At 36.0% G+C, this 22,849-nt stretch overlaps 1 protein-coding gene across 3 annotated transcripts in view; it reads right to left on the minus strand.

Annotated features, from left to right (window-relative positions):
* btv (dynein cytoplasmic heavy chain beethoven) overlaps positions 1-22,849 on the minus strand; it is a 223,963-nt gene that overhangs the window by 160,081 nt on the left and 41,033 nt on the right. For all 3 annotated transcript variants that reach the window (XM_083144201.1, XM_083144199.1, XM_083144200.1), the window contains exons 13-22: positions 21,242-21,411; positions 17,522-17,714; positions 16,041-16,268; positions 13,710-13,808; positions 12,149-12,282; positions 11,661-11,807; positions 10,959-11,168; positions 6,521-6,767; positions 5,023-5,172; positions 4,484-4,689 (exon numbers count right to left, since the gene is read on the minus strand). In XM_083144201.1, coding sequence (XP_083000327.1) covers positions 4,484-4,689; positions 5,023-5,172; positions 6,521-6,767; positions 10,959-11,168; positions 11,661-11,807; positions 12,149-12,282; positions 13,710-13,808; positions 16,041-16,268; positions 17,522-17,714; positions 21,242-21,411 — 1,784 coding nt within the window. The remainder of the gene's footprint in view (positions 1-4,483; positions 4,690-5,022; positions 5,173-6,520; positions 6,768-10,958; positions 11,169-11,660; positions 11,808-12,148; positions 12,283-13,709; positions 13,809-16,040; positions 16,269-17,521; positions 17,715-21,241; positions 21,412-22,849) is intronic.

A 22,849-nucleotide genomic window follows, 5' to 3' on the forward strand; every position in this document is an offset into this window, starting at 1 on the left:
ATGCTAATAATAATAAGTGGAAGCTACAATTTTACAAATGAGAGGCAGGAAGTATAAAGTATCAAAATTTAGCAGAACGCACAAATTGCTTCGTTGGAGGCTAGCATCGTACTGTTGTGCGACACCTCAAAGTTAAAATGAACTTCAGTGCTTTTGGCCCAAATTTCGCAAATCAAAAAAGATAGGGTTCACAGAAACCTGCAAGAGAAATTATTACAACTTGCGAGATGCTCTCTATCGCCTAAAATGTGTATTCTCGGAGCGTTCAATATTTATTCATATTTCTAAGATGCATTTTTAAACATTGACTAACTACAAATGTCTAACTACAACACCTTCACCAAAAATATCAAAAATTGGCTTCACCTTTCCTTTTTATTCTTATAGCATGGAGTCATTGGTTACGCTCATTAGAGGGTATTTTTGCAATGATATTACAAGACACACGTAGAATTTTAACTAGGACTGGTTTATTAACAATAACGTAGATCCTTTTTACAGATAACAAATCATTTGCAAGAGTTTCAACAAAAATACTCAAGCACAATCTTGTAGTTCATCTTTAGTAATCACTACGCACACTTTGGTTCTAACATTTACAAATATTCTTTGGCAAACTGATCGTAGATTAAATTATCAATGAATAGTAACAACAATAATAACGACTTATTTATATGTCGCCAATTAAATTAATTTACTGCATTAAAATACAATTTACATGACCCAATTCATATTTTTGTCCAGCAAAAATCTATCAAAATATATATATGACAGCAGGTCATTTTAAAGTTTGTCGACTTTAACAATAACAATTATCTCAGTATAACCTATGGTGTGTTTAGGTGAGTAACAAACCAACAATGGAATTTTTAATGATTAAAGTGCAAGAAACAGTTATATACATGTACACGTACTATATATTTGACTTAGATGCTCATGAGGGAAAATTTAACTACGAGGATTAAGATCGCAAGAAATTTACATTAGACTTTTCCAACTTCAACAAAATCTTGCATCAGTAGTCATTTGCATTCACCGTTCTTCGCCGCTCAACAAAGGATTTTTATTGCATGTTAATTAACAATTTCACTATTGTGGACCGCCACAAATACGAACATTAAATCATCAAATTACACTTTTTGTAGCTTGGCACATTCAGTACATTTACCAAATTGACACGTCGCAATTTTCCATAAGTATCCAAATGCGACGTTATTTCAAATATGTTGCACAAACACGTATAAAGTAATTAATCATGTCAATAATGCGTCTAACGTTAAATCTTAGCAGCACTTTACTTCTACGTCAAGGATTACCAAATTCATGGTGGGGGACAAAGTAATTGGTGGGTGAGCAACTTGCCGAAAAAACACACTTGCCAATTTTTGACTTATAACAGTAAAAGCACCACTCGTACCTGTGTATCAGTTTGCATAGTCAAATCCTTTCGTAATGCATGGCAATCCAACGGTATACTATACTGCTTTACCAGTCTGGCTTCTTCCTTTCACAAGCAACATGGAGTACATAACCAATTGTTAAGATTTCGTCATGGTAAATCTGTTGTAGGATTCTTTGATGACGTTCTTGTAAATTCTCTGCATACTCAGTCCTTCATCTAATTCTGTACATATTCCCAAGAAACATGCATGCACAGAATTCTAAAAATCATGTTCCTTCTCGGCAGTCAAACACAGTTTGCATGCAGTTGCAATTCGATCAAAGTTCCACATGATTTTAACTCGTACTGCCTCTCTCAGATTGCACGTGCTATTCCATTGCGAGTTGTGCTACGTCTGTCAAGGTAGGGGAGGGAGAGAGCACTGCGTTGCATCTGGAAAGTAGTAAGACTGAAAGTCATCGCTAAGTGGCGTATCAAGTTCATACCATAGTTCGTGCTGCCAACTCGTGGGCAATTAAGGAACTATATCATTTCGTTCCCTGCACTGAGTAAACGAGGAGGAAAAGTGGCAACGTGGAAGATTGTGGACGGTTTTTACATATTTATTTCTCTAAATGAAGGAGTTCAAATAAATCGCCACATAGTTTATCAGCTATTTTGGCATTGGGTTTGTGTACTACTTTGATGCCATATGGGAGAAGGGCTTTGGATATGCGGTTGGATGTGGTGGGATGGTAGGGGAAGGCAAATCATTTATATTGGTTGTTGGAGGTTGATTGTGGCTGGGGTTGATTGTGGCTGGTTAGGGTGCCTGTCCTGTATTTCCTCTTTACTGCACCAAGTGGAAAGTTGTGCTTCTGTGTAGCCATGTTTCAGGGCTATTTCAGTGATGGTGGCTATCTCTTCTCGTAGATCCTCTTCTCTGCAGTAGCAGGAGAAGGCTCTTCGATAAAAGTTCAGCCACACGTTAGCTTTTTGTTGGGGGGGATGGCTAGAGAGAGCGTGTATGTATTGGTTGCCCGCATTTGGTTTTCTGTAGACAGTGGTTATGAATTTGTTAAGTGCATGGCTGATTGTGATGTCCAGGAAGTTGATCTTATCGTGTTCCACTTGAGCCTGTGATGGATGCTATTTAGTTTGTTCAGAACCAGAATAGTGGCAGTGGCCATTGAAATTAATTAAAGAAGAAAAAACAGTTTTGCGGATAAAGTGAGTACTAGTTTCTCCATATTTATATACTACCGCGTCTCTTTCCCCAATTATAAATAAAACTATGTTTCATTTATATTTCTGGCACATATTTTTTTAAAAAAATACTCTACAATATAGAAAGATAATACGTAAAAAAAAAATTGTACACATATGCACGCACACACGTGCACGCACGTATCTATATGCACGTGCACACACAAACACACATACACAGAGTGGCACCTATTATATTACAAAAAATAATATGATGGCACAAGATGTTAGATATGCTTTAATACATCTGATATACAGGGTGAACAGAAACTATAGGGACAAACTTCAGGAGGTGATTCCTGACAGGTAAAGGAACAAAAAAGTTCATATCAACATATATCCGGAAATGCATATTTGCCAAGGTAGATTGCACTGAAGAATGACATCATCCTCTCATAACAACACTCACAGTGTCCTTTTTTGTGTTGCAGATTGTGCAATTAGAGCTACGTTGAAGCACCATGGCCCATTATTCATACCAGAAACAACCTGAGATGGTCTTTGTATACGGTCAAGCAGATAGAAACGGTCGAGAGGGTGCACAGATTTATCGAGCCACGTACCTGGACAGACAGCACCACCCAAACCACAAAAGCTTTGCAGCCATTTTTGGGTGTTTGTTGTGAGCATGGGTCCTTTCATACAGGCGAACATGGAGGGCAGCTGCGGCATGTGCGTACACCAGATCTGGAGGAAAATGTGCTACACGATATTGAGAACAACCACAGTACAAGTTCCAGGTAAGTGGCCCGCCAGCATGATCCATAGGATTCTCCTCCAAGGGAACGGTTTTTTCGCTGGTTTTTGCAAGAGGCCATGAGCATATTGGGATTTCTGTCGTCAGTCCTCTTCACCGATGAAGCGACCTTTGGTAGAGATAGCATCTTCAACCTACAGAATCGTCATCTGTGGACTACAGCCAATCCTCGGGGAATGGTTGAAACGTCTCATCAGCAACAGTTCAGCATCAATGTTTGGGCAGGGATTATTGGCGACCACCTACTTGGAACATTTGTTCTTCCACAATGCCTTAATGGAGACGTATCTGGAATTCCTGTAGAACAATCTGCCTCTTTTGCTTCAGAATGTGCCTTAGGCAATATGACAAGTAATGTGGCTGATGCATGATGGAGCACCAGCCCACTTTCGCATTATTGTTAGTCAACATCTCAACCCCATCTTCTCCAGAAGATGGATCAGACGACGAGGCTTGTGGCATGACCTGCTCGATCACCGGATTTAAACCCCCTTGATCTTTTCTTGTGGGGGCATCTGAAAAGTGTTGTGTATGCTGAGCCAGTTCCTGATGTGCAGACCCTTGAACAGCGTGGCCGTATAGCCCGTGACGCTATTCAGGTACAGGCTTGAACATTCGAACGAGTGAGGCAATTCATGATGCGACGTGTGGACGCTTGCATTGCATCCCATGGAGGCCACTTTGAACACCTGTTGCAACATGGATTAAAGTCATGCCAAGTTATGAACAAATACTAATTGCTTTATTGCAGACTCAGTGTCCATTTCCGGACATATGTTGATATGAACTTTTTTGTTCCTTTACCTGTCAGGAATAACCTCCTGAAGTTTGTCCCTATAGTTTCTGTTCACCCTGTATATTTGAATTAAAGCAATGGAGCTTTGCAACAGTTTTACAAAAAATAATTGCATTGTGACATTTCTTTCAGAAAGAAACCATTTTCAGAAGAACAATAGTTCCTTTGCTTTCCAATTTGCTGAATTAAAAAGAGTTACAGGTACAGATTAATTTCTTAAATGCATAACTCTAGCTATCTTCCCATATTCTCATAAACAAAAACTTTTACAAAATATGCTTACAGCAACTTTTCTTTAGTCTCCATCAGCGCAATCCATTCATGTTTCTTCTCCTGAAGTATGTTGAGGCTCTTCTGAAGGACATCCGGTCCTCCATCTTGCAGATTTGTTTCACGAGGCTTCAATTGTTCCCATCTCAGCTGGAACTTTTCCACCTCTTCTTCAAAATTGCTGAATTCATTGGAGAGGTTGACTTTTATAGCTTCTACCTAAAAGGGAACAATAATAATTAAGCTGGCAACTTAAACAAAATCAAACACAGATTACTTCACAAGTCAAACTTGCATATTTCTACAAATTCTATCTACTAAGTGGTAACTTGGACACACACGGAGAATCTCCATGTAAAACTTTAAATCCATATCAAATTAACCTATGTGTGTAAAATGAACTTCAATACAAATTTTGAGCTATTTTATATATTTTTACACTTCATGTTATGTTATCAAAAGAGTATGAAAAGAAAAACAAAGTTACAGCAAGCAAATACCAGGATTTTTCATTATACCAAAGGGCAAAAAGTGCATTTTTTGGTGCCTTACCTGTTTCCTAATCAAGAATTCATAATTATCCATAAAGGATTGAAAATTATCCCATGTCACTGCCATTTTACTTATTTGTTCCATTTTCTCTTTTGTCCAGGCTGCTAAAGTCTTATTCTTTTTCTCTGCTTGCTTGTACAACTCCAAAATCTGAAAAAAAGAATACATCCATTTATGCACACTGCACCATATGGTTTATCTGATTGAACTAAATATGTGAATGATGGATGTTTCCAACAGATTTAATCTATTGTATCTAAAGATAATGAGTTTAAATTTATTTTTTCCCACATAGTTCTTATTTGCAATAAAAACTATGTGTAAAAAATGAAACATGAACTCATGAGAATGAAAGACTTTTTTTTTTTTTTTGAAGGTACAACAAAAACATAAAAATATCTTAACAAGAGAACACAGTAAAAAAAAGTAAGTTATAAAGGATGAAAGATTGGACCATGAGCAACCTACTTAACAACTTTTGAAAAAGTTATTTCAAGTCCACAAGGCTGTTCGGAACTGGATCTACAATTTAAAGTGGGATCACAATCACTGGCTCCCCTGGAAATTTAACCTGGGAAACTTTAAAACAAACCCATGTTGTTACCATTAAACTATCAGGGAGACATTTTCAGTAATACCATTATTTACTTATAATGTTTAATTTTTTCTTCTCCCATTTCCCTTGACGAAACTACCAAGTGCCTTTTAATTGGATGCCTCATGGTCAACACTGCCATTATCTGTCTTAATAGACCAGATTCTGCTATCATTTATTTCAGGTTGCTTTCCAATTGCCCTCATGATGCTGGGACACCATCGGGATTTTCAGGTTCCTGGCAGGAATGTAACCAGGGACCACTTGCACCAAAGGCCAAATAATACGCCAATCATAAATCTACACTGATTTTGAATATAACATTCTAAGGCACATAATATTTTAATCATACTTATGGATCATACCTAGAGGCATGCATTTTTCGTTTTTGACAAAAACACGAAATGTGAAATAACATGTTGTAATGTTAATCTTTCATGTTTCTGAAAGGTGTGAGGTGCACTTTCTTACCATGTTTTGTCACGAAATGATGCAAGATGAACTGCATAATACGAAATAGACTCTTAAACACAAAATTTACAGTTTATTTACCGACGTGACACATTCTGAAGTGTGAATTATCCTGTGGGTTATGTAATTCAGGGAAAATTGATTAATTCTGCTGTATATATTTGAGAAGTAAAAATGGATCCCTTTTTACAGGATTATATTCACAATTTTAAAACCAAAATGTCATTATATATGTGTACCACTTTTGATCAGATTTGTCACCACTATATTGTTTTTGTACCAAAATTTTGTTTTTATTTACCAAAAATACATGCCTCTAATCATACCTTCCACAGCTTATTCATAATTTTAATTTGTTACAAACTAAAAGTATATTGAAATCAGATTCCAAATTACCTTCAAATACTTAAATCAAACAGATAATTAAATTACCTCAGGGCTTTTCTTCATATATTCAGAATATTTCACATTTGCTTCTCCAATTTCCTCCACGCTTTGTCTCTGCTTCTGCAAACTTTCCATGGCACCTGTGGTGAATTTCTCAATGGTCGCATTGTCCTGAATAATAGATCTCTGCAAAGAGCTAACCAGTGTGTCCCAATACCTCCTATTGTGGATTTCTATTTCGGCTCTCACTGGCAAAAAACTCACAAGAAAGCAATCTACCTTTTCTTCAGTGCTGCAAAATGGAATAATTTTTCCTTTATTAGCACATGCTATACGGAAGATCAAACCAAGTTCTTAAGTAGGCGACATGAGATAACTATATTTAATAACCGTGAACTCATTTCATTGAGCCAGTTAAACTATTGTGAGCGAAACAAGACTGACAAGGTGCAAACAACTGAATTAGCTACATGAAGTAGATAGTGGCATGCAGAGGATATGTTATCAATACAAAATTTTCTGATACCAATTACTGATACATAAGCTAGTGTAGAGCTAGTTTGGTGGTAGAGCAGCCCTAGGCTGAACCTCGTTTAGCGGAAAATAAAATTACTATTCTATTCTATTCTACTAATAACTAGGGCCCGGATTTATAAGCACAATCAAACAGTAAAATAAGCAAGTTAATAAGCACAAAAAAATGAAAAAATTAAGCACCAAAATAAGCATAAAGAAATACCGGAAAATCTGAAAACAACATTTGTTTATTAGATCTCTTATCGTATTCAAAGCTGTTACAGTATGTAAGGAAGGCCATCCTGAGATTTTCTTGTGTGAAACTCCTGTGTGTCAGTGAAGAATGATTTGTAGTGAAAATGTTCTTTCCACGTAGCATTACATCACTGGCGCATGTGAAAAACACCACAGTTCTTCGGTGAATTCCTCTTCAATTTCTGTTTCTTCACCAGAAATATTTTTATAAATTTGACACAGTGTTTTGTAACCAGGATTTTTCAGTAATACCTGACCGAGCTTGTCGGACACAATTTTAGCAACACCGTGAGTTTCTGAAGACAATGTTACTGAAATTTCATCAATGAGAGAAAGTGAATGTTGGAATGGATTATTTCGAGCTTTCAACTGTGTTATAATATCAGGTAATTTGGAAAAATGATATTGGATGTACTGTATCTTTTCTTGGATGCCGTTTCTTCCATGTGGCTATTTAGAAGCATTGATCTCGTCATCCCAATGCCGTCATGTGATTGAAATAGGATTGAAATATGACTGATTTGGGTAAAATATGCTATTTTAAACCAAAATCATAAAATAAGCAAGCATAACCATTTCCTGCAGAAATAGGCATTTATAAGGACTTTCAACCTTAGTTAAATAGCTCATCAAGGTATGTACAAAGGCTGTCGCAGAGAAGGTGAGACTAATTCCTGTATAGGAAAACAACGACCTCCATTGGCTAGCAAATGTACTAGGGTGAAAATTTGGTTCATTACCTGCTGATTGAGACCAAAATGAGCGCAATAGGTCAAAAAGTCGTGACTGCATAGCAGTTAAAAGAGAAGCATGTACATGGATCCCTCCAAGGATCATAAAAATAAAATAAAAAATTACAAACCACAAAATTTTTAACAGAATCAGCCATATCGAGTAGACGTACACTACCGACAAAAAGTTTAAGACCACCATGAAAAACGGCCAAAAAATCAGTATGGAGTGTTGTATGGAACCAACGGTTCCTGTCCAAGAAAGACGTGACGATGATGAACATGGAAAATGCAATGTAGTCTAGTTTGAACCTCGCAAGACGCGAAACCAATTTTTTTTCCGAAGGTGTAGCATGTGGATGGCAAAATGGAAAGTGACAAAAACTTTGGTGAAACTGGCAACATTGCAGCTGTGTGCTTGAAACCAGTCAGTACGGTAGCCAGCCTCCTGTGCATCGTTATCAGTGGCTCACGGTCAGTTGCTGTTCATGCAGGCGACATTGCGAGGTAAGTGGAGCTGTGTGAAGTGGCCCGTCATCGTGGGGAACAGGCAATTTCGGTTGAAAAGCGTTCTGTGATATGTGCACTGAAAAATGAAGGTTTCTCGGAAAGCGAAATAGCAAGAATATTTCCAAGACTGGTGTTCATTGTGCATTGGACAGATACCGTAAAACCAACAGTCATGCTGACCGCGCACGTAGTGGAAGAGCTCGTGTAACGTCTGCAGCTGACGATAGATATATTACACTAACTAGCAAATGGAACAGGCACCTAACAGCACCAGTCATCGTTGCTTCCCTGAATAACAGCAGAGGGACGCCTGCGTCTGTGTCAACGGTGAAGAATAGGTTGCGTGAAGAAGGGCTGCATGCCAGAGTAGCTGCTAGAAAGCCATTGTTACGACTTGTGAACAACACGAAACGATTGGCCTGGGCTAAAATGCACCAAGGTTGGACTGTGGATAACTGGAAACGGGTACTCCGGACCGACGAATCCAAATATGAATTATTTGGCAGCAATAGGCAAACCTTTGTGCGTCGAAAGGTCGGTGAGAGAATGAAAGAACAGTGTCTTGTTCCCACAGTGAAACATGGGGCTGGAAGTGTAATGGTGTGGGGATGTTTTGCCGGAAACCAGATGGGGGACCTTCATAAAATTCAGGGACCATTGGTAAAAGAAAAGTATCATCAGATATTGGTGCATCATGCCATACCCTCTGGTCGTCGTCATGTTGGTAATGGGTTTATTTTTCAACAAGATAATGATCCCAAACATACATCCAAATTGTGCACGCGGTATTTGGAACGCAAGGCTACACAAGGGGTATTAGTTCTTATGATGTGGCCACCACAGTCTGCTGATCTTTCACCAATTAAACTGCGATGGGACCAAATCGATGGGGACATCAGGAAGAAGGTACCCAGCAACACTCAACAGCTATGGGAATTCATCAACGATGCCTGGCGCAACATTCAACCATCATATCTGGACAAACTATTCGAGTGCATGCCACGTGTTTGCGCTGCTGTCATTAAGGCCCATGGCGGACATATTGATGAAAGCAAAATATGAGGTGACATTAGTATCTATAGTGGATGTACCTATGTTTGTACATTGCCAAGCAGATTCTTACATGTGTTTCTTGTACATTAATTACGAAATGGATTCATTTCTACTGATTTTTGGCACTTTTTCCTGGTGGTCTTAAACTTTTTGTCGGTAGTGTACATCTTTTTCAAAGTAGACACCATTGACAGCTAAGCAAGCGTCCATACTCTCCTGCCACTTTGAGAATGTCTTTGAAAATTCGTCATCAGGTAGCAAACTGAAGAAAACTTGCGCTGTGGTGATCACTTCTTTGTTCGTCATGAAATGACAACCACGTAAAGCGGCCTTTAAAAGTTGAAATATCCAAAAGTCGCAGGGTGCAAGGTCCAGGCTGTATGCTGGAATATTTCTATTTTTCTCTTCGTCGCGTAATCCTGAAAAGCCAGCGCGTTATGCGGGCGTGCGTTATCGTGGTGCAATATGAAGGAGTTCTTCAAATGTGGCCTCTTTTTTGCTACGTGCTGGCGCAGAGTCTCAATGACTCCTTGGTGATACTGTGGCTCTACTCAGTCTGTCTTGATTGGCATATGCCTGTTGGAACATTGCATATGTTTCCCCAGCACTTTTCCCTAAACGCCAACAAAATTTTATATCAAGTCGCTGTTCATCTTGAATACTCATCGTGAAAAGCAATGTTATACGAAACCTGGAGGGGTAAACGAAACACGTTCCACGTAAATCAAAACAGCTGCTCACTAACGTGGTTTCGCAACATGTGACAACTTGCTACGGAAACAGAATGAGTCATCCTACACGACGCGAATAGTGCCGAAACCATAGGCAGTGTTGCCAAGCCAGGAAAAAATCTGTCTCACCTTCTCTGAGACAGCCTTTGTAATACGAAGTATAACCTTTCTCCTTACCATTAGAAGTCTGGAAAAGAATATGCATTTCGCTTACAAATCCGGTCTCTACTAACAACATGGTAGCCCAAAGCAGGTTAAAAAAATCAAATTTTCAGGTTTTTCATGTGCAAAGTTTCAAAACTTATGATGTTATATTCCTCCAATTTTTAAGTTATAATTTTAAAATTAAATTCATAATTCTGCCTATAGACCCCATCAGCTCATTCATAAATGATTTATTATCTATTATCTGTAACATTATCATTACAGACTTGCATTCTAGCTCAAACCATATCTTTCACCTTATTTCACCTAAGTATGCACGAAAGAGCAGTTGCAAAGGAAAATGAATTAGAGTATATTTTGTTGTACATGAATAGCTGGAACTAATGCAATTGCTACTTACAGACAAAACTGACATAAATCAATGATTGATCAAACTATTCAAATTGACACCTCAATCAGACATTTTTGGTAGCAATACAATCACTTGCTTTCTTCACCTTAGTTCCAGAAGTTCTTTCGTACCTTGGTAACTTGGCAATTTCTTGGCCCCAGAGTTTTGAAGCTTTGAAGTTCCTGTCCCAGTCTTCCCATGTTTTCAGGTGCTCTTCTGCCAGTTGGTCCAGATTCACTGAGCCTAATGCCACCCAATCTCGGTATCTCTCCTTCACAGCCTCCAGTCGATCAAACAGTTCTTCCGCTTTGGCAAATAAATGGGAGAAACGATTTGCATTTCTGAAAAGATGCACATATTGAAGAAAAATACAAGGTATAAATGTAATGTTCATACATCTGTATTTTATGTAAATATATATGAAAAGCCAAGTGCAGTTTTCCAGTTAAAACTACATAAAAGCAGCAAATAGTTGTGGAAACTTTGAAAACTTTTACTGAGATGGCAGAGATGATTTTTGGCCAAAAAAAAAAAGCTATAAGCAATCACATGCACATTTTTTTGTCTATTACATGTAAATTTTCTTGCTAAAATAATTACACTTGCAGTTCAAAATATAATTTCCCAATGCGTAATAGCTCAGCAGATGGAAAATTGGACAACTAAACTGTAGCTTAAGTTGTCTGATGAAGTGCTGTGATACAAAGTAAGCACTTGCAAATTACCACTAGATTAAAACATTCTAAACCAACATTTAAGAAGCCTTTAGTTATCTACTTGAAAAAACTTTTAGATATGATAATGATGATGCAGAAAGTAATTCAAGCAATCACCTGTCTATAATCACAGGGAAAATTAATCCTTCAGTTTCTTCACTAACCCCTCTGAAATTATTGGGTATTACTAAGAATTTCTTCAGATGTCCATAATATTTCATTCTTATTTCTTCCATTGAAGGGCTAAACTGCAATCTTTGTTGCCTGAAAAACAGATAAGAACTATTAATAATATCCTTCAAACTTTACTTGTACTACCAACATAAATAGAAAAACGATGTGTACAAACAATAGTGAATAACTACAAGTTAAGCAAATTTGAGTTAACTTTCTTGCCTCCACGTGTACCATTTCCCATTATTCTACACACCTGGTAAATGTACCTTGCATTGTGAATCTTTAGTTAAACAAGTTGCAGTACTGTCATGACTATACACTCTACAACCACCCAATGCAAATGCATGCAAGAAAAGAATGATTAATAAAAAAAAATGTTTTAATCACACAACATAGGCAAATAAAATTCAAATGGAAGGCAAACTCACCTATACACAAGTTCCACTTTCATCTCTGCTAGGTGTTCATTAAGAGCTTCTAATCCCACTTGATACTGGTGCTCCAAAGCTTTATACAACTGCCTGTCCCAGTGAGCCTTCCAAGATTTCATGTTGGAAAAGTTCTGGAACGTGTGTATACTTCTCGTGAGTATAAAGATAGCACGTAAAGTCATAATCTATACAATATTTCTTACTAACTTACTTAACTATAATCTCTCTTGCATACAATGAATCCTATAGAAAAGGACAATTCTAGAGCAACGTGGTTATTGCAGGTCTCATGTTTTCAACATGATAATAAATCTTGTAATCAATAACACAGACATGTATCTAAAAGTTTGTTCCTCAAATATTCATTAATAAAAGTAATGTATTACTTAAAAGTAAATTAAAAGTTAATTTAGTTAGCTATCTCTTTCATGATATGGAAAGGTGAAACCAAAATCTACATATTAATTAAAAGACAAGTTTTTTTAAAAAAATAAAAGATATAACTGACTGAAAAGGAGAAGATGGAGGTAAACCTTGTTTGAATCCCCTAATTATATCTAAAATTGTGCAAAATAAAAAAAATAAAAAAAAAAATAAAGTGTAATGCATATCTAAATTATATCATTAAGAAGGATTATCTTTTATTTAATTACTAAAATTCTTTAATTTGCTCAACATTTTGACATACTGCAAATACATCTTTCTCGAGAAACAAAAACAATAAAATCTAATGTCAGTTACAAAAGATAATATGTAACAATGTTATAACAATTAAAGAACAAAATAACCTGTTTTCCTGATGAAGAATAAATTGTTTACTGGCTGCTTTGAAAAACATATTGTTCTTAACATTGTTACTATTATCTTTTGAAACTGAAATTAGATTTCATTGTATTCTTAGCTCTTGATAAAGATGTACAGTATGTACAGTGCATTGAAACTTTGAGTAGGCCACTAAAAGTTTCGATTGATAAGATGACTGAGGTTACACGGACTATTTGCAAAAATGTAAGTACATATAAATAAGTACAGTAGAACCCCGATTTTATATTTTCCCCCATTATACATCCAAACCTGATGGTCCCAACATAGTAAAATGCTATAAAATTTTCCTCGATTTTACATTTTTCCATATTTTACGTTTTTCATGCTTGGTCCCCTGAAAAACGTAAAATCAAGGTTCCACTGTATATATAATGTTCATGTTATCATTTTATACATTGTTATTATTGTAATATTATAATGTACCTTATGTGATTTCATTATTTAATTTCTCTACAGTTTTACTAAAAAAAAATTCCCTTCACCAAGTGTAATTTATAAACAGATATATATCCTGACATTTTAGTTAATTTGTTGCAATAATGTTTCTGGCAAACCCAAGCATGTTAGAAAATCTTGGGAAATTATTATTGCCTGTTCTATTAAACTATTTCAAGAAGAATCAAAGGAACCAAATAATTGCATACTAAATTTCAACTGCAATACCCTGATATACAATCTCCAGTAGCACGTAACTGCATTTCTGTTCTTAACGTAATAGTTTCAATTCACTTACTTGTGCTTCCACTTCCTTCATTATATCACGGACAGATTTCAGAGTAGATTTCCACTGCTCTTGATGACGCAGTAGATCCGTGTTCATCAGCAATACAACCTACGAATTTAAGGAGCACTGAACAATTTAGTTTTTCACCACACACATAAATAGCATTACAATAAACATACAAAGACTAGAAGACAAAAATACAAACACCAATTATTTGGTTTGTGTACAAAAGTACAATATTGTAAAATCATTAGTATGAAACTTCATGATAAAAGCTGAAATGTTCCAGTTATATTTCTTTGCTAGCAAAATGTTAACCTCAAATTCCCTGTAGTATACAGTGGTAATACTGTAGGTCAAAGAGATCTGGTACCTGGAGCCAGTATAATCCTCTGTAGGGCTTGTGTTGTTTTGTTGATATACAGGGTGTCCCAAAAGGTACTTTACAACTTCAATGTCATATAACGAGACTTGTAATTCACTTAGAGAAACAAAGTAAGTTTTATGTGATGCACCAACTCAAAAAGTTTTGCTCTGTTAGGTAATGAATAACTTCCTTGTCTTTCCAGGTGGCAGGACCAACATAATTTGAGAAATGGAGTCTGCACAGGAAAAGGCTCAGTGTGTGGCTTGGTTTACTGAAACCAAGTCAGACACCCAAGACCAGAGAAATTTCAGAACGCGATATGGGAAACCACCACCCTCTCGGCCATCCATAAGAAAATGGTAGAGCAACTTCATGCAGACAGGCAGTGTGGATAGACTTCTGCAGTGAACGCTGGAAAGCCTGTCGATTTTTTTCTGTATCTTCTTCACTTGTTCTTTGCCTGCCTACATAGTGCTGTGTGTGTGATTGTCCCTTCATCCATTTCATCTTGTCACCCTTCATCCTCATCTTCGCAATTAGTGGCAGAAAAGCGAAATAAAATGAATCAAATCAATCAATCACTTTTGTTTATTTGTTTTGTTATCTGTGTATTTATATGTATCTATGTACAGTGGAATCCTAATTTTACGTTTTCCTGCATTGTACATTTTGCCATTCTAGTCAGAATAAGGCAACATGTTAAGAAATTTCACACATTTTACATATTTTCCCAGATCAGAACTTCTTTAGTCTCTCTAAACTAAACTCCATGACACAACAACCCTTTGAGGTTCAGAACCTCCAAGCAGCTTGGTCAGTGACATTGAGTCACATCGCCACTGTTGTCTGGCTTTCAAGACGTTTGTCTGCAGTTCTTGCTTTAAAGTAGTTTTCCAATTGTACTCATGATGTTGGGTCAAGATCAAAATTTTAGAACTCCCAACAAGGATCGAACAGTCACCCGAAAGAAGTATAATTGAGATTTCACAATACACGTGGCATTTGTAATTGGAGGTTCCTGCTTCTGTTGAAAAGTAAATGAATAAATCTTCATCTGATTATATTTTATCCCTCTCTCTGTAATTTTACTACATTTTCTGAAAAGAGACTTATGGTAAATGAGGGTTAATACAGAAGTCATATGAATAATTAATTACCACACAAAAGATCATAAAAATAATATTTCATAAATAGTAAGACAGCAGAAGAAAGTATCACCAACACCAATACTTTCCAGAGTCTGCATATCTCACACTGTCCACAAAATGCTTTACAACACCTTGGCATAAATTTATTATTTTCATTGCATCAGAATTGTGTGGGAAAAATGGATTTTGTGATAAAATGACAACTATTTCAATATTCTGATTTTTTCATATGGAAACTTATGAATATTTTAAAGTATGGATAGGACAAATTAATCGGTGCTCCATTAGTATCAGCCGATATAGGCAGATCTGTGTATCGGTTTATCAATAAAATTACCGATTATTTTATTGATCCGATACATCTATATCTTATAATTTAGTGCAAAATTCTCCTACTTTGTTATAATTTTTATGGATCATCTCCATGCCCTAGTTTTTTTTAAAAAGTAAATGTCTAAATAGGCAACATCTTTTGCATTGCAGTCACCTGGAAACACACATTTATTAAGGATGTCAATGATTCATTCAGGTTCTTCAAGGATCATTTGGAATTTTATATCGGGTCTGTAGAATATCAGTTATCACTATCGGTAAATTTTATATCTGTACTTTATTGGTATCAGCCAAAATTTCATATAGTTTTAAAAGTAACACTCTTAGTAGACTGATATTTTAGTTTCAATGAAATAGTTAAATATCCTGAACAATTTTAATTGTTACCATGTACAAATAATTGTGTTTGAATCAGTGGGATTTCATAAGAATATCGGTATCAGTACAAATGGGTATAAGTTTATTATCAGCATCAATTATTGCACTTATTACCTTTTCTGTCACTTGCTTGTGGTAACTGGCTAGCTTATTGTTTTCCCTTGACAGCCTCTCAACTACTGTCTGCAAGCGGCCAATGTACTGATCCACAGCTTCTGTATCACTCCATTTAACAACATTCTGTTCCTGGACAAGCTTCTCTAGCTCAAGTGCAGCTTCCAACATCATTGGTCTCTGGGAGGGAACCATTCGATCACCAATGGTATTGTGGAAATTAGCAACCTGTAATAGAAGTCATGGAATCAGCACCACAGTATTGAGTAATTTCCTTGCCATAGAAAAAAAACTAATTATTACTAATGTATTACAAGAAACAACGTGCATTAATTCTGCCTTTACATTAATAATCTGAACTTCATGAGGCAACAGTCCTTCAAGGAACAAGGTTTGTCAAGCACTCTCTGTTGGTTAACATATTGTTCAACTGCCATTGTTATTTGACTATCTAGAGCAACCTGGTTTAAAAAAAAAAGCTAAATGCTTTCTAGAATAACAAAGTGTCGGAATTGTGAAAGCAAAAGACACAGTCTCTTTGCAGAAATAACAGATTGACAAAATTATTGGCAAATTTATCAATAAGGCAACATACAAATGTGGCATCAATAATAACAATTAACCAATTATTCAATTCAATATTCAAGTACTGTGCATTCTGGCAAGGGAAGACAAAATAAGAATACAAGGTAGGTAATAAAATAATGAAATTGATTAAATGTTTATGCTTTAGGGAAAGAAAGACAGAGAAGCAAATTAATATACTCAAATGAAGTACAGTGGAACCCCAATTTTACATTCACAGATTTTACATTTTCCTGTATCATATGTTCAATCTTGATGGTCCCAAAATAGCAAAATGTTATAAAATTTTCTCGATTTTACATGTTCTTGAATTTTCTTTTTTTTTTTTCAGCTTGGTCCCCTGAAAAACATAAAAATTTCGCTGTACTCACTTATCTCCAAAACTAATTTTTGTGCGATATTCTAGAAACAACAGATGACACTGCAGATGCTGCAAAACTGAAAACAACAGAAGTTCACCAAGCAACATTGTGACAAGTTTCCGAGAGGATAGTAGCAATGGCCACTAAAATTAATAGAACAGCATAAAAAAACAAATTCACAGATAAGTGAGTACTGCATTTCGGTATATTAATTAATTAACCACATTAAAGCATCAGCATTTTGGCTTGGAACAGAGATGTTCCTTGCATCAATACCTCCTTTCATCTTATATACACTTCTTGTTATTATTATGTTTCTTTTTTAATTTCCATTTCAGTTATTTTAAGTCATTTTTCTACTTCTCAAGTTAATAGTGACAATGAGGATGAATCTTGAAATGGATAATGGGACAAGCACAACAATACACCCGTACCTTACCCAGGGTTCAAACTAGGAACATCTGCCTTCACTCTTATTTTAGATATATTTTCTGCTAATAAGCACTACAAATATTATTAAGGGTGCATACCCACCTGATCTAATGCTTTGGCTTGTCTCATGAATTTCTTAGCAAGATCAGCAACATCTTGGATCTTTGAAGGAATTTTGTATCCTAAGACAATAAGCTGTCTCACTTCTCTTATTAACCCCACAAGCCTATGATTGTAATTAACATGCATCATCTTTCCCTTCTCAAATTGGACAACCGCAACATCTGTCCTCAGGCTGAAAGATACAAGGAAAATCAATTATAAAATTTTAAAATAAATTACTCCTCATTACATTTTCTTGTTAAAAAGAACTGAAGCAAAGTCACAACACATACCTTTCTTTTGTTGGTAGTCTAGGGTTGTTATATTTCTTAAGCAAAAATCCGGGATGCCACTGACCAGAAGCCTGGCAGGGTGGGGAGGGGAGGGGAGGGGGTATATGAGTTTGGACCCACATAGGGGGGGGAAATGGGTTTGGACATATAGAGTAAGGGGGTAGACCAACAAAGTTGGATGTGAGTACACTAGAGTACTGCATGGGACCACTTTCACTCACTCAAACTCGTTCGAGTCTCACACCCTCCAACGTTTGCAATGAAATATCAGTTTAATGTGACAATAATCACATGTAAAATATCCAATCTGGCAGTTCCAACCCACAATCATCTATTTCATTTCCACATATCACGGTATTAGTAAGATAAACTAAACTACATTTTAGCACGGAGATAATGACTATGTTTACTTCAGTTTCAATTACACTGCATCTTTCACTTCACGATCCATATTTGAGGGCCCACTACCACAGACAAATAATGGTTATACGTGTATTACTCGTCTATGAGCATATACCGCTTGTTTTGCCTGTTCGATCGTTATTCACTCAAGCGAAGAAGTTCTAAATTCTGTACGCTATCTAGCATCATCCGTGAACTATCTGATGCTCGAACGAAATCCTCTCACTGCAGCACTCTAGTCTACACCACAATTAATACTGCCGTAAGGTTCTAAAGATCAGAAAATAAGGAGAAAAATAAAAACACCATCTTGTAGCATAATTTTAGTAGACATGTTTTTGCAACCAGCCACAAAAATTCAAGACTTGAAAAGAATTTTCAGAAAACTATTTTGTACCTTCCATAATAGATTCACATACAAAATGCAATTAATAAATAACAAAAATAACAACTAGACATAGATGATCCCACTTTGGCTCCATCATCTTGTTTTCCTGCCTAGCTATAATTCTCTGCACTGTGATTTTTTTCAAGCAAATTTCTGTTCTTCGAAATCAATTTATGAAATCGGAAACGTGATAATTTAGAAAACGGAGTCTTGAGAATCACACACGTTTCAACGGTATCTATTTCAAGTTTATGTCACTCATTTGTCTGTAGTGAGTTTGTGAGTGAAAACATGTGCTTCAAGGATGCATTGGTGCCAGGAAAAGTGAGACCCAATTCTGCTATAAAAGAAAAAACCAAAACCAGTGTTCCTTCTGTACAAAATTTTCTAAATATCTTGATCCATTTCTCTTCCAGTAAGGAAAAGGAATCACCATCTTGCACTTGCCAGTTATGTCATTCTAATGCAATAACTTTCTCAACAGATTTATGCTGCTTAAAAAATTGTTTGTCATCAATACTAACATCAGAAAATTCATTAACATTTTAAATTATATTCACACATTTAAATAGAAATAATGTTCATGAAAGTATTAATCTTCATCAATTCTGCTTTCCTACCCAATTCTGAGACATTAGTGCATCCCAAAGAAACTTTTCAGGATCCTGGAAAAAATGATATCTGGGACTGTCCTGGAAAATCCAGGACATATAAGCAACCCCATGATAATTCCAATTTTCAGACAGGTCTCAATCCTTCTTTATGAATGGAAGGTAAACACAAGAAGAGGTAAAAAGGTTAAAATAATATAAAGTAGGTTAAAAGGTATAAAAACTTGACCTCATAATCATTACGATGGGATGGCCAGCTATTTGCTGCATCTACCATGAATGACAACTGCTTCAACAATCAGATTGTATTTTCTTCTTCCTCTTTTTCTATTTCAGAATCATCTGCAACTGAAGTTACTTTAATTGTGTTTCTTACAGGTCTTACAGGTCAAAAATGTAATTTGTAATTTTAGCCAACATTTTGTTCTGTGACACTTTTTAACTTGTTTTAAGTAATTCTTAACCATGTTTTAACCTTAATACCAAGTCTTCCACTTATCCCACATTGCTGAGGAATGTTCAAGGTCAATCCGAAAATTAGGAATTTAAACGTCTGTGTTACTTAAATTGTAAGTATCCTAATTACAAACTAGTGGGACTACATACATTCTGTAAATTATGTTATGAATATGTTTTCACTTTTTCATTACTCTTCATTAACTTCTCCTCTATATCCCTTAACACATTGGGGTTTCACGACGGGCATAGCCCGCAGTGCACTTAAAGTCAGTGTGGACGAACGACGGGCATAGCCCGTCGTGCGGTATGCAATCGCTTTGCCGATTGAACGACGGGCTATGCTCGTACTTCGTCTCATGCGCGTGTTCATTCAAGCCCCTCTGTTGAAATTCCGACCGCTAGGTGACTCATGTGCTATTTTTATCTTGCACCTGCAACTGTTTGTTGTCGGGTTGATGTACGTTGCATTGTTTAGAATGGCGTCGTTAGATCCAGACTGCATAGAGGATTCCGCCTCAGAGTTTGAAGTTAGCGACGATTTTGATGATGCAGATGAATTTGAAGATTTGGAAGGTAGGTTATATTCGTAATAATTATTGTCGACAATATAAACAGTGTTGCAAACTCTAGTATTTTATGAATGAAGTGAGAAGAGGTAATTTTTTTGGGTCTATTCATCTTGCCTATTGCTTGATTCTCCTACATGCACTGATGTATTTTTAGTTTTAAATTTATTATTTTGTATAGTGTATGTAAAATGAAAATTTATTTTATTTATTTAGTTTATTTATTTATTTCTTTAATTTTTACAGATGACGCAGAACCAACTGATACATCGTCTGGTCCTGTCCTGCAGCCACTTTTTCATACAAAAGATAATTACTTGTAATTTGTAATTATTTTTTGTTATGTGCACATAAGAAGTGTTCTTATGCAAGATTCAAAAGATGTATTGATAGTTTATGTAGTTAATTATTGAAATTTCCAAATTACGAACTTAAAATATCTCTATATTAACATTTGTTACAATGTTGTACTTTTTTCTTCTTCACAAAACATTGCTGAAAAAAATATTAAAAAACGTCTGAAAATGAAAATAAAATTTAAGAAATTTTTGTTCATTGAAAAGAGGAAGTTTTGTAGATTTAAGAAATATGTGGTTTAATAAAAACAAATGAAAAATATTTTTTCTATGATTTTTTGAAAAACAACCAAAAACCGCAGACCAGAGGTAACAATGCTGTATTATGAGGCCAGACCCGAATGTTTACTAAAATCTTGGCTAAAATATGGTGTTACTTTTCTGAACACTATTTGCACAGTTGCCAGCCACAATGAAAGGATCCACACTGTGACAGAGCAATTGCTACTATCTTAACTTTTTATCATGTTTTGATCTAAATCTTGTCTATCCTCCTGAAGAAGTTACATGATGTGGTGAAAGATTGAGAAGGTAAAGATACATGCGAAAACAGTGAACATTACATTTGTAACAATTTGTGAGCTTGAGATTTCTGATATTTTGGTTTTATCTTTTATTACAATTTAACAACCACACTTCACAAACCTCAACGTCTTATTGTTGATATCACTGAGTATATTTCTGGTCCAGTTGTCAAACTGGTCTGTGTGAAACTCCTGTAACTCTGCTAGAAAATCATCAACATCTGTCTGCAGTTTTGGATAAGCTTTAAGGTCACTGAGAAGTTTTGAACTTGTCTTCTTGACATCTCTCACCTGAAGAAAAGTAAATAACAAAAATTAACCAAGAAAAAGATCTTCTATAGAAGATACCTATAGGTATTTCAGCTGTCAAAACTAAAGACTTTTACATTATATTAAAACACTTAAAACAATAACATTTAATGTATACAATGTGACTAACAATTGCACATTTACTGGATCGATAATTATATGTAAGGATTAGATCTGAGTTGATATACACCATCTTTCAATACTGATATGAACACCAATAAAAACTGAAATAGTCAATGACATATTAAAATTATGAGCATGTTAGCCAATTGGCTATTTTTACTTTGCTATTTTTACTTATCACCAGGGGCAGAAAAAACAAACTAATTCACGATATTACCAATCAAGGATTGGGCATACATGCCGAGACACAAGGCAAGGGCCATTAGATTAATAATAGAAAGGGCTGGTGAGAACTATTTTCCATTGTCTTATACTTTCCCACAAATAGCATCATGAGTAATGCTTAAAAACTATTTGCTACATCCATGGGATGGATAGAAATGCCTTATTTGTTAAAAGTAACAATTTTCAGGCAAAGAGTATCCATCTTGGATAAAAGAAACCATGTGATCCAAACCAGATATTTGCTAAATCTCTTATTTTTTATAAAATATAAAAGATAACATTTGTGCATAGATAAAATAAGGCCTAATTTATGAAAACAAACTCATTTTTAATTATCTGGCATAAATAGGCCAGGAAAGGTGAAAAAAATACCTTTGCCTAAATTTTTTCAACCACCTGATAACTCTGTCACCTGGTAGAAGGAATTGGAACTCCTTCCACAGACAAGCAAAAGCCACATGTGACCTCAGCCAGCCAATGAGAGGCTTCCAAGGCTGTGACATCACAGAGGAGGTAATCAGGTGTCCTATTATGTTCTGAGCTTGGCTTCCAAGCTCACTTGTGTTTTGTAGCTGCTTGAGAGCAGTCAGAGGTTGTGTTGCTGGCCCAAATCAGTGCATTAGTGGCCACGCGGGATGTGAACAATGGACTTACACTGGAAATAGGCATCCAAGGTCCTTATAAGTTAAATATGGACCTGAGTTACTGTTACCACACAGGCAATGCCTTATTTGAAGTTCTGAGTAAAATTTTCGCCAATGTGCCGAAATATGTGTCCCATATCCAAATTGGGAAAGCCAGACCACATGGTTTGTAGGAAGGAGCCATAGGAGCATCCATCAAGTATACATGAGCATCCATGGTTATATCCAGCAATCATCCCATGGAAAGCCAGGAAAGTGCTCCCATTACCCCCCAAAGACTTTATTATCTCAAGGAAGCAGGCCAAAATCACCAGTAATTCAGGTAAATACACATTCTCACATTCTTTTGTTTTGTGCGCCCCATCAAATGCTAGGTATAGGGATGTTGCGTGGAAGTGTGAAAAAGTGTGTGGCCCCCAGGTATGAAG

The sequence above is a fragment of the Lepisma saccharinum genome, chromosome 1 (assembly GCF_977018435.1).
Source record: "Lepisma saccharinum chromosome 1, izLepSacc3.1, whole genome shotgun sequence".
NCBI classification, from domain to species: domain Eukaryota; kingdom Metazoa; phylum Arthropoda; class Insecta; order Zygentoma; family Lepismatidae; genus Lepisma; species Lepisma saccharinum.